Below are 13,124 nucleotides of genomic sequence, written 5' to 3' on the forward strand. Positions count from 1 at the left end.
GTATACAATTCTGCTGCTGCTATGGCCCACAGTGCCCCATGGAGACCCAGTTTTGAGCTGATAGATCTGTTCTGAATCTATCCCATTTAACAAGGTGGTAGTACCACACAATACAATGGATGGTATCTTCAGTATCAAGAAAAGACTTTGTCTCTACAAGGACTGCACAGTGGTCACCTCTACCAAACCATCAAAGACAGATGTATTTGTGACAAGTAGATTGGTGAGGACAAGATCTAGCAAGGTTTTCCCTCTTGTTGGTTCCCTCAATTCTCTTAGTGCCGAAAAATCTATCGGCCTCCACCTCAAATATACTCAACAAATGAGCACCGACAACTCTCTAGAGTAGAGAATTCCAAAGATTCATAACACTGAGTGAAGAAATTTCTCCCCAGCCCAGTCCCAAATGGTCAACCCCCTATTCCAAGATCTCATGTTCTAGGTTCCCCAGCCAGGGAGAACATCCTCTCACCATCTATCCTGTCAAACCTCTTATAAATTTTATGTGTCACTTAGATCATTGCTCATTCTTCTAAACTCCAGGGAATATAGGCCTAGTTTACTCAATCTCTCCTCATAGGGAAATCCCCACATCCCAGGAACCAGTCTGGAGAGCCTGCGCTGCACTCCCCCTAGAGCAAGTATATCCTTCCTTAGGGTAAGAAACTCTACACAGTACTACAGGTGTGTTTCATAACTGTCCAGTATAATCCTAACTATCTGCCTGCTCCAAGGACATGAAAGATGCTTTGAAAATGGAAGTTCTATCTTATGGTCTCCTTCTGTTATTATATTTATGTCACCCTGCCGGCTAGTCTCACAATACTATCCCACCCCATCGGCATCCCCACAACAACAAGACTGGACAAAGCTTAGCTTTGTGCAGAATTGAATACCTCAACAATTTTAACATAGTATGTTCCATGTCAGAACAAACATCATTACCCGCTCCTTCAGCGTTTGCAGCTCATCTGCCTGTTCCTGGAGGGATGAGACCCTCTCTTCCTCCACGTGACGAGACTGTTTCAATGATGCCAACTGGAGAATGACAAAAAGAATCACAATGTGAAAATGTAGCAGTGTTTCAAATGCAGAGCCATGCCCATCACCCTCTTCCACTGAACAGGAACAATAAACTGTTACAGTTAATCAGCTGTAAGTGATTGCCTGAATAGTGGCTAAATACTGTGAGCAGAAAGTTAAGCGAGCTCTTGTAACCTAGTAGTTCAAAACCGTTTATCAATAGTAAATAATATCTGCTGATACACATTGTGGTCATAAACAGAGAGCAGCATATACTGAGTAAAAGTTAAGAATTTGGTGCAGAGGGGGGAAGAAGGCGCTTGTGTAAGCTTCTGGCAGTAAGTGCTTAAAATCTTTGTCCAGGGTTTTAGGGCTTAGTGCAAGTTAATGTGTAGATAGAACCTTAAACTGGATTATTTATATTATTTATATCTACTTCTGAGTTTGCAAGATATGGCATAGAAGGATGTGTGTCTGATCTACAGCGTGTGGGTGTATGGACAATGAGACTGACCCAACTACAACAGATGTCTCTTGAACCTCTCCTTCTCAGAGTGGTTGAGCTGGGAGTGCAAGATCGAGACAATCTGACAAATAAGGCAGGAGGTGCAGTATCTGGTCAGTTTGCTCCAGACTTTGGTCACATGGGACAAAGCGAAAGAGGGAGGGGCTTGAGGCCTGGAAGGAAGGGGTAGAGCTTGCGGTCAGGAGGGTTCTTGGAGTCCAGAGTTGGGGGGCAGGAAGGATGAGCACAGACAGGGAGGGAGGAAGGTGGGTGGGATGGGCCCAGGATGAAGGGGCACAGGCCCAGATGGAGGGAAGCTGAGGGAGGGGCCAGAGGAGTAATCCGGGGCCCTTGAAATCTGACAACAACAAAACTGTCCATGAAAATAAGGAAATAGCACACATGTTGAATAATTACTTAGTCTCAGTGTTTACAGTAGGGGAAGAGGTCAGGCATTCCAAAGGACAAAAAAAATCACCAAAACTAAATATAAGGAAAATGACAAAGAAGAAAATAATGGTACTAAAGAGTGGCAAATTCCCAAGGACCTGATAGGTTCCATTCCAGGGTTTTAAAAGAATGAGCAGATGCCTGCCCAACTATAATCTGCCAAAGTTCTCTCAATTTAAAAATTGTTCCTTTAGATTGGAGAATTCCACATATCTCTCTGCTATTTTAGAAGGTGAGAGGAAGAAACTAGTAAATTATGCACCAGTTAGCTTAACATCTGCTGTTGGGAATAACTAGGGTCTATAATTAATGATAGGGTGACTAAACATCTTGAGAGCTTTCAACCGATCAGAGAGCCAGCATGGATTTGTAATGGGTAGGTCACACATGACAAATCTGAATTTTTTTTGAAGAAGTGACACAGGTAGTGGACACAGGACTATGTATGGATGTTATTTATATAGACTTCTAGAAGACATTTGATACAGTCCTTCATTACAGACTGTTGGCTAAAACTGAAGCCCATGGAATTGAAGGCAAATTATTGATCTGGCTAGGAAACTGGTAAAATGGTGGAAGGCAGTAGGGATAACGGTACTCTAATTGTCAAGGTGTGACTATTGGTGCCCCACAAGGATCTTTGTTGGGGCCTCAACTATGTACCATATTTATTAAGTACTTAGACAAAACGACAGAAAACCAAAGATTCAAATTTGCCAGTGGCACAAAAATAGGCAACATTGTAAGCAGTGAGGAGGAAACATATAATTAGGAAAGGATATTAACAGATCAAGTGAATGGGCAAACCTGTGACAAATAGATTTCAGTGTAGGCAAATATTAGGTCACCTAAAAAGGATAGAACAGGATACTTTCTAAATGGTGAAATGCTACAAACAGTGGAAGTCTGTGTAGGGTTAATAGTTATGAGATAGTAATGTGTATTGTGATGTAACAGTGACATCAGTCATGTGCTAGAGATGCTGTCGAGATAGCATAGTACATACTCAGAGACGTACTTGCCTGTAGCTTATTATGTACATTATGTTAATGAAGTAGTTTTGAAGTAACCCACCTGCATCACACCAGATTTACTTATGAGTATAGGGAAACCTTCCCAGTATAGATTGGGCCACAAGGCAAACCACAAAACGCAGTCTAAAGAGACCTGCAGGTCCAACTACATGTATCTTTAAAATATTATGAAAGAGGTAATAAAGAAACTAATCAAAAAGGCTAATTGAATGGCTAATTTATATCTAGAGAACGAGAATACAAAAAGATAGAAGTTATACTTCAACTACACAAACCCTGGCTATACCACATCTGGAGTACTGTAAGCAGTTCTGGACGTCACACCTTGGGAAGAATGAGTTGGTCTTAGAGGGACAGAAGCTTAGATTTACCAGAACGAAACCTGGATTCCAAAGATTAAATTAAAAGGAGAGTTTATTTTTTATTATTTCAAGGGACATGATTGTTGATGGTAAGGCCAGCATTTATTGCCAATCATTAATTGCCCTCGAGGGTGGTAGTGAACCACCTTCTTGATTGTTGCAGTGCCATTATGGAGTGAGTTCCAGGATCTTGACCAAGAACAGTGAAGGAATGGCAATTCAGTACCAATTCAGGATGATTTGCAGCTTGGAGGGCACCTTGCAAGTAGCTGGTGTTCCATGCCTCTCCTGCCCTTGCCCTTCCAGGTGATATTAAAGGAGACTTGGCAAGTTGATGCTGTGCATCTTGTAGATGGTGCGCACTGCTACCACTATGTGCCAGCAGTGGAGGGGTGAATAGGGTCCCAATCATGCAGGCTCATAAGATAATAAAATAAGATCATAAGAAATAGGAGTAGGCTATTCGACCCATCGAGGCTACTCCACCATTCCATAAGATCATGGCTGATCCAACTGAGGCCTTAACTCCACTTTGCTGCTTGGCCCTGTAACCCTCGACTCCCATAGATCATCAAAAGTCTGTCTAACTCGGCCTTTACTATATTCAATAACCCAGCCTTCACTGCACTATGTGGAAGAGAATTCCAAAGACTAATGACCCCACAGAGAAGAAATTCATCTCTGTCTTAAAAAGGAAACCCTTATTTGTGAACTGCAAACCCTCAATCTAGATTCTCCCACGAGGTGAAATATACTCTTAGCATCTACCCTGTCAAGCCCCTTCAGAATCCTACATGTTTCAATAAAATCACCCCTCATTCTTCTAAACTCCAATGAATCTAGGCCTAACCTGCTCAACCTTTCCTCATCCATCAACCCTTTCATCTCAAAAATCAGCCTAGTAAACTTTCTCTGAATTGCTTCCAATGCAAATATATCTCTCCTAAAGTGAGGTGACCAAAACAGCATGCAGTACTCCAGGTGTGGTTTCACCAATGCCGTGTACAGTACTTTCCCTACTTTTATACTGCACCCCAACTTGCAATAAAGACCAACATTCCATTTGCCATCCTAAATACTTGCTGTACCTGCATGCTACTTTTTGTGATTCATGTACAAAGACTCCCAGATCACACTGTGTTGATCTATTCTGCCATTTCTCTCTATTTATATACTATTCTGCTTTTCTATTCTTCTCCCAGGGCAACTCTCTCCTAATTGTATACCACTGTGCTGCCACCTCTGATGGGTCTGTCCTGCCAGTGAGAAAAGACATACCCAGGGAGGGTGATTATGGTGTCTGGGACATAGTCATACTTACCAAGTCATACCTACAGCCAATGTCAGGCTGTTGCTTGATTAGTCTGTGGGACAGCTCTCCCAATTTTGGCACAAGCCCCCAGATGTTTGTATAGGGGACATTGCAGGCTGGGTGCGCCTTTGTCGTTTCCAGTGCGTAGGTTGATGCCGGGTGGTCTGTCGGTTTGATACAACTGAGTGGCTTGTTAAGCCATTTCAGAGGGCATTTTAAGAGACAATTATATTGCTGAGAGTCTGGAGTCACAGTTTAGGATGACAGATTTCCTTCCCTAAAAGGCATTGGTGAACCAGATGAGTTTTTATGACAATCGTGGTAGCCTCATGGTCACCAGCTTTATTAATTGCATTAACCTGGGCCTCTGGATTATAGTCCAGTGATATTACCAATATGTCACTGCCTCCTCCTTGTGTACAAGGGCACACAAGTCTCTTCGTACCACAGCATTCTGCAATCTCTTCATTTAAATAATAAATAAAATTCTGAAGAAAGGTTTACCAGAGTGGTTCAGGGAAAGAGGATTTTAGTTATGAGGCTAGATTGGAAAATCTGGAATTGTTGTTCTCCTTGGAGCAAAGGAGACTGAGGGGAGATTTGATATTAATGTACAAGACTACAACAGGTTTGGTTGGATAAGGTACAAGGGCAAGGGGACACAGATTTAAGATTTTGCACAAGACGTGCAGGGGAAATGTGAAGAACAACTTTTTTTATATAGCGAGTGGTAATGACCTGCAACTTGCTGCTCACAAGGGTGACGGAAGCAGAGTTGATCAATGATTTCAAAAGGAAGTTGGATGGGCACTCAAAGGAAATAAATCTACAGGGCTAAGGGATAGGGTGGGAGATTTGGACGGGCTGGGTTGCTGTGTGAAAGCTGTCATGGACTCGATGGGCCGAATGGCCTCCTTTTGTGCCATAACTGACTCAACAACTCCTATCAAAATGGACGACCTCACATTTTCCCACATTATACACTCCATCTGCCAAATTTTTGCCCACTCACCTAACTATATCTATATCCGTTTGCAGACTCTTTGTGCCCTCCTCACAACTTGCTTTCCTTGGTACCATCGGCAAACTTGGCTACAATAGCCAGTCTCTTCACCCAAATCATAAAAGAATGTAAGTACTTGAGGCCCCAGTATTGATCCCATGGCACCCAACTTCTTAAAGTTTGCGAACCTGAAAATGACCCATTTATTCCAACTGTTTCTTGTTAGCTAGCCAATTGTCTATCCATGCTATTAGATCACCCCCAACACATGAGCTCTTATCTTGAGCAGTAACCTTTTATGTGGCACCTTATCGAATGCCTTTTGGAAATCCTAATACACTACCTTTACTGGTTCCCCTTTATCCACCCTGCTTGTTACACCCGCAAAGGATTCTAATACATTTGTCAAAACAGTTCCCTTTCATAAAATCATATTGACTCTGCCTGATTTATGATTTTCTAAATGTTCTGCTACTATCTCCTTCATAATGTGTTCTAGCATTTTCCCAATGTTAGGCCAACTGGCCTATAGTTTCCTGCTTTCTATCTCCATCCTTTCTTGAATAGAGCTGTTACATTTACAATAAAAACAAAAAAACCAAAGTGCTGGAAAAACTTAGCAGGCCTGCCAACATCTGAGAAGAGAGAAACAGTGTTAATGTTTCAAGTCCTATATGACTCTTCTTCGGAACTGTTCTGGACAGCAATCATATTGGACTCAAAACGTTTACTCTGTTTCTCTCTCCAAAGATGCTGCCAGACTTGCTAAGTTTTTCCAGCAACTTTGTTTTTATTTCAGATCTCCAGCATCTGCAGTATTTTGCTTTTATTTTAGTGTTACTTTTGTGGTTTTCCAATCCAATGGGGCCTTTCCAGAATCTGGGAAATTTTGGAAGGTTAAAACCAATGCATCCATTAACACTGCAGCGCTTCTGCAGATGCAGACCATCAGGTCCAGGGGACTTGTCAGCCTTTAATCCCATTAGTTTTCCTAGTATTGTTTTTCTAGTGATCATAATTATTTTAAGTTCTTCCCTCCCTTTTGCCTCTTGATTTTGTACTATTCTTGGGGTGCTTTCTTTGTCTTCTACTGTGAAAAGAGATACAAAATACTTGTTCAAAGTCTCTGCCACTTCCTCTTATACCCATTAATAATTCCCCAATCTCACCTTTAAGGGGCTAATGCTCACTTTAGATATTCTCTCCTTTTCACATACTTGTAGCTTTTACTGTCTGTTTTTATATTTCTTGCTAGTTTTCTCTCATACCCCAATTTCTCCCTCTGCTATATTTTTAGCCATCCTTTGCTGGTTTCTAAAATTTTCCCAATCTTCTGGGTTACCACTAATCTTTGCAGCATTGTATGTCTTCCTTTCAATTCAATATCATCCTTAACTTAACAACAAAAGCTGCTTTCTCCTGGATGATGTCAAGCTTCGAGTGTTGTTGAAGCTGCACTCATTCAGGCGAGTGGAGAGTATTCCATCACACTCCTGATTTGTGTCTTGTAGATGGTGGACAGGCTTCAGGGAGTCAGGAGGCGAGTCACTCGCCACAGGATTCTCAGCCTCTGACCTGCTCTTGTAGACACAATGTGTGTGTGTCTGATCCAGTCAAGTTTCTGGTAATGGTAACCCTCAGGATGTTAATGATGGTGGATTCAGTAACAGCAGTGTCACTGAACATTTAGGTGAGATGACTGGATTCTCTCTTGTTGGACATCGTTGTTGCCTGACATTTGCATGGCTCAAATGTTATGGTGTTATATTACTACTACAAAATTCAGGGTTGTATTCCCAGGAATTTAGAAGAGTAAAAGGGCGATTTCAAAGTTTTTGTGATTTATGGAACAGATAGGGCAGCTGGAGAGAAACTATTTCCGCTGATTGGGGAGTAGCGGTCTAGGGTGTAAAGTCCAAAAATTAGAGTCCAGTCTTTCAGGAGTAAAATTAAGAAAAGGTTGTCAGAAGTTTGGAACCCTCTTCCACAAATGGCAATTGATATGTCCCAGGTTCTATCCATTCTCTGGGTAAACAAGTTTCTCCTGAATACCTTTTGGATTCATTAATGGTTGTCATATTTATGGCCCCTAGGTTTGGGGTCCCTTATAAGTGGAAACATCTGCTCCACATGTACCCTCCCAAGTCCCTTCATAATTTTGAAGTTCGGGTCATCCCTCAGCCTTAAAGAAAAGTGCCCCAGCCTGCTGAGTCTTCCCACACAAGTACATCATCAATTCTGATGTCAAATTGTAATCTTTTTTGCACTCTCATCAGTACCTCTATGTCCTTTTTCTAATAATAGAGACCAAAACCTTGTGGACACACACTAAACCAGTGATTGGCAACCTAGGCTAGTGAGTGGGCAGCATGAGTGGCCCTCCATTTCAGTGGGCTGCAAGATTGAAATTGGGCCGCAAGATTGAAATTGGGCCTGTGCACTAACCATGACCACATGAATAAGAATAAGTACATTTAATACACGCCAAATATTTCATAACAAGTTAGAAAATGCTTAATCATTCGTATATGAATAGAACTGTCATCAACTTCAAATGGTAAAAACAAAAGAAATATTTACACTTAGCTACTTACATCATACTCAGTGCAATTTCTGGTTGCATCTGGCCTCCACAAGCTTTCTTATATTAGGACTCAGGGATGAACTGATGCTTCGCAAATTAGCACCGAGGTTTCCATCCGTTAGTCTGTTGCTCTTCTTGCATTTGATGTGTCCCATAGCAGAAAAAGTCTGCTTGTATACGCTGCTTTGATTGGATGCAGAGGAAGCGCATGGCTCTCATAGTCAATGATGTGTGCAATCAGCAAGCAACTCACTTCATGTGCGTATCACTTTAGTAATACCGGTAGGACAAAAACTACGCAGACAGAAACCAGCGGAATCTGGCAACCCTGGTTGCCAGGTTGCCCACCACTGCACTAAACTCGCCACCCCACACAAACTCATACCACTTCTCTATATACACAGCCAACACCTCTTCTGGAAAACTCAAGCATATGATCACCAGGCGAAAACAAGATGAGGCTTAACTGTGATGCCAACATTCACTGTCCAGGCTTAGCAGAGTAACCAATGTTCATCTAAGATGTCAGCCATAGTTCAGTTGGTAGCACTCTTGCTTTTATGTCAGAAGATCTCAGACTCTGGAGACTTAAGTGCAAAGCCTAACATTCAATGTTGTACTGAGAGAGTGCTGCACTGTCTGAGGTGTCATCTTTTGAATGAGACATTAAACTGAGGTTCCTTTTGTCCTCTCAGGTGTCTATGTTTGGAAGGAAAGCAGCGGAGTTCTACCCTGTGTTCTAGCCAATATTTAACACTCGACCAACATCACCAAAACAAATATGATCAATATCACATTGATGTTTATGGGACCTCACTCTCGGCATTTCTAATCTTCACTACATTTCACTAGTATTTCATTATCTGTAAAGTGCTTTGGAACATCCTGAGGTTGACAAAGGAGAGCTCTTTCTATCTTTCCTGGTGTTAACAAGAGGCTGCTGGCATTTGAGGAATTGGACCGACATTAGGCAGCAGCAACTTCAAGCAAGGGGGCGAGAAATGCTTTGTGTGGGGAAGGAGAAGGAAACAAGAAAGGAGAATAATTTTAAAAATACATCATTGATACCATGTAACAGTACACCACGGTACAAAACAGAAGCACCTGCTCATTCTGCAGGTTACAAATCATAGAATCACAGAATGATTACAGCACAGGCAGCCATTCAGCTCATTTGTTCAGAGCCAGTCTCAATGCTCCAAGAACCTAAAGCCCTCACACCTGCACAATCTCTGCAACTACGCAATTATCTGCTCCACCTTATTTCTATACTCACTAGGGACAACAGGACCAACCCAGAAACCACTACCTTTGTGGTCCTACTTGCTAAGGTCCTTCCCAGCTCCCCAAAATCTGCCTGTAAGATCTCTTCCCTCTTTCTATCTGCGTCAATTTCAGGAGCGAAAGGGTTGGTAGGAAAGAAATGGGTTCCCCAACAGCTGGTCACAGCAGCAAACAGTTTCCTAGTTAAGAAAGATGCAGACCATTGCATACAGACTGGTATGAAATGCGTAAAGAGAACACTTCCTCCCCTTTGGAAGGAATGATTAAAACAAGATTCCTCTAGTGTTGCACCAGTACAATGGACAAGTCCCCCTGCACATTTGAACATAGGCACTGAAATCACTGGAAGCTGCATGAGATACACATGTCCCGTCATCCAAAGCATCACTCACCTTTGCCTCCAGCTGGGAAATCTTAAGCTGCTGGCCTTCCCACTGCTCACAGACTTCTCGATACTGCTGACTGTGCTGCTCCTTGGCCAATGCCAGCATCCGGTCGCACTTGACCTGCCACTGTGATTCCAGCTCTGCCTGTATCGCTGCAATCTGGGCAAAAGCATAAAGAGAGCTACTTCAAGGAGACTCCAACTTTAAATTCCAAGTATACTTCAGTGGCATGGCATGGCTTCAAATAAAGCACAATGTTACATACCCAATTACATCAGCCCATGGTTATAGGTACATACAAGATACACATGAAGACACAAGTAAATTTATTTATTTTAATATATAAAAGTGACATAGGGCCCCAACTATAATATCTAACAGCGGTACTTGTTAAAATGTGGTTAATGGAGGACCGTGCAGTTACCTTATCCACATGGATGGAACCATATAATACTTGTGGTGCTTGTCTGCTCATTCTCCAGGTTACAATTCATAGAATCACAAAACGGTTATAGCACAGGATGCCATTTAGTCCATCTTGTCCAGAGCTGGTCCCAACACCCTAGGAATCTAAAGCCTTCAACTCTTGCACGATCTCTGCAGCCGGGCATTCATCTGTTCTCCCCTATTTCTATTCTCACTAGTGCGTGACAAGAAACTACCACCATTGAGGTCCTGCTCCTTAGTGTCATTCCCACCTCCCCAGCTGAGCTCTGACTACCTATCCACTCCATCACCAAGACTGTCTAGTTCCACCTCCATGCATCGCCCATCTCTACCTCTGTCTCAGCTAGTCTGCTAAAAACCTCATTCAGACCCTAGACAGCACCTTCCAAAGCCACGACCACTACCATCTACAAGGACAAGGGCAGGAGACGCATGGGAACACCACCACCTGGAAGTTCCCTTCCAAGCCACTCACCATCCCGACTTGGAAATATGTCGCTATTCCTTCACTGTCGCTGGGTCAAAATCCTGGAACTCTCTCCCTAACAGCACTGTGGGTGTACATGGACATGCATATGGACTGCAGCGGTTCAAGAAGGCAGCTCACCACCACCTTCTCAAGGGCGATTAGGGATGGACAACATATGCTGGCCTAGCCAGTGATGCCCACATCCCATGAAAGAATTTTTTTAAATTACCTTGAAACTTGACTATTCCAGTGTGCTCCAGGCCAGCCTCCCATTTTGCACTCTCCATAAATCCTCAGGTTATCTAAACTCATTTGCCTGTACATTAACTTGCTGCAACTCCTATTAATCCACCATATCTGTTCTGGCTTACCTACATCGACTCCCAATACAGCAATGCCTCAATTTTAGAATTCTCATCCTTATTTTCAAATCCGTCCATGGCCTTGTCCCTCCCTTTCTCTGTAATCTCTTCCAGCCATACAGATCTCTGCACTCCTCCATTTCTGATCCATTACACATCCTAAATGTTTATGCTCCAGCATTGGCAACCATGCCTTCAGCAGTCTAGGCCTTAAAGTCTGGAATTCCTCCCTAAACCACTTCATCTCACAAAAACAGAAAATGCTGGAAAAACTCAGATCTAACAGCATCTGTGAAGAGAGAAACAGAGTTAACATTTCGAGTCCGTATGACTCTTCTTCAGTGTCCTCCTTAGCCCCCACCTATCGCTGGCCTTCTATCCAGCTTCACCTGCTCCATCCCCCCTTAAACAGCATAAATTTAATCACATTTTTATTTCTCTTTAGCTCTGAAGAGGAGTAACATGGACTCGAAACGTTAATTCTGTTTTTCTCTCCACAGATGCCGTTAGACCTGATGAATTTTTTCAGCATTGTGTTTTGGTTTCAGATTTCCAGCATCAGAAATATTTTGCTTTTCTCTTCATCTCTCTCTTCCTTTCAGATGCTCCTCAAAACTACCTCTGATTAAGCTTTTGTCAAATGTCTCCCAACGTGGTTGATTGTCAAATTTTATTTAGTAACCCTCCTGCAAAGCACCTTGGGAAGTTTCACGACATCTAAAGCTCTATACAAATGCGAGTTGTTGTTGTGGTAGATCCAGCAGCTCTACTATGTCTTGCACTTGTTAGGGTGGGGTGTAAAGGAAGAAGATTATGGGATGGCAGGAATATTTACATTGCTCTTAGTTATTGTACTTACTTATTGTAATTATCTAAAAACTCAATTTATTTCCTTAAACATCTTTCAATATGGGTTGCTGCACAATATTGTTTGGCTTTAAAACTAAATAAAGCTGAACCATAGATCCCAGCACCAGGCACTTTTGTGCAAGAAGAGTGTGCTAGATAGGTCACATTTTTCAGCCCAGCTGGAGGCTACGTCAGGGCAATATTTTTTTTTCCCCCTAGATGCTGCAGGTGGCTTCCTCATCTGCGTCCATCTTTCAATCAGGAGACCATCTATCTTACAGTATACATTTTTGGAGAAAATACATTATTCCATAGCGAGAAAATGGAGGATGAAGTAATTTCGAAGTTTTATCCAAAGTGATTGTTAAAATTAAAGCCAAGACTGTCGTGGTGGCAGTGCAGCACTTATCACCAGATGGCACCTTGGCTTAATTCCTTACTCTCTGGTACTTTCTGCTCCTTTGAGCATCTCACCTTGTTCCACCCCTCTTTTTCTACTTCATTGTTCTCCACCATCCCCCAGGTTTGATAAAAATTTCATCAAAAAATCTTCACTGCTTTTCTCCCTAAACCTCTGCACTGAACAACTCACCTTCAATGGGTTGAGATGGATGTTGAAATCACCATGTTCTCTCTCCTTTGAGTTTGCTGTCCTCTTATCTCCCCTGAATCTTTCCCTCACGGCCACCCCTTAACCTTGTCTCAGCTCATCTGTTGTTGAAATCCTCATAACCTTGTTACCTCTAAACTTGACTATTCTAACACACTCCTTGCTGTTTTCTCATATTCTATCCTTCAAACTTGAACTCATCAAAAACTCTATTGCCTGCATCTTAATTCGCACTAAGTTCCGTCCCCCTCACTGACCTATGTTGGTTCCCAGTCAAGCAACGTTTGATTTTAAAATTCTCATCCTTGCTTTGATATTCCTCCTAAGCCTCACCCCTCCCTAACTCTAATTTCCTCCAGCCCCACAACCCTCCAAGATATCTACACTCCTCTAATTCTGACCACTTGTGCACCCGATTTTAATTGCTCCACCACTGGTAGCCAC

At 42.4% G+C, this 13,124-nt stretch overlaps 1 protein-coding gene across 2 annotated transcripts in view; it reads right to left on the reverse strand.

Annotated features, from left to right (window-relative positions):
• The window catches only part of fkbp15a (FKBP prolyl isomerase family member 15a), an 85,337-nt gene that overhangs the window by 14,110 nt on the left and 58,103 nt on the right, over nt 1–13,124 (reverse strand). For both annotated transcript variants that reach the window (XM_078550414.1, XM_078550415.1), the window contains exons 23-24: nt 9,950–10,102; nt 946–1,038 (exon numbers count right to left, since the gene is read on the reverse strand). In XM_078550414.1, the coding sequence (XP_078406540.1) occupies nt 946–1,038; nt 9,950–10,102 (246 nt within the window). The remainder of the gene's footprint in view (nt 1–945; nt 1,039–9,949; nt 10,103–13,124) is intronic.

The sequence above is a fragment of the Cetorhinus maximus genome, chromosome 10 (genome assembly GCF_964194155.1).
Source record: "Cetorhinus maximus chromosome 10, sCetMax3.hap1.1, whole genome shotgun sequence".
NCBI lineage: Eukaryota > Metazoa > Chordata > Chondrichthyes > Lamniformes > Cetorhinidae > Cetorhinus > Cetorhinus maximus.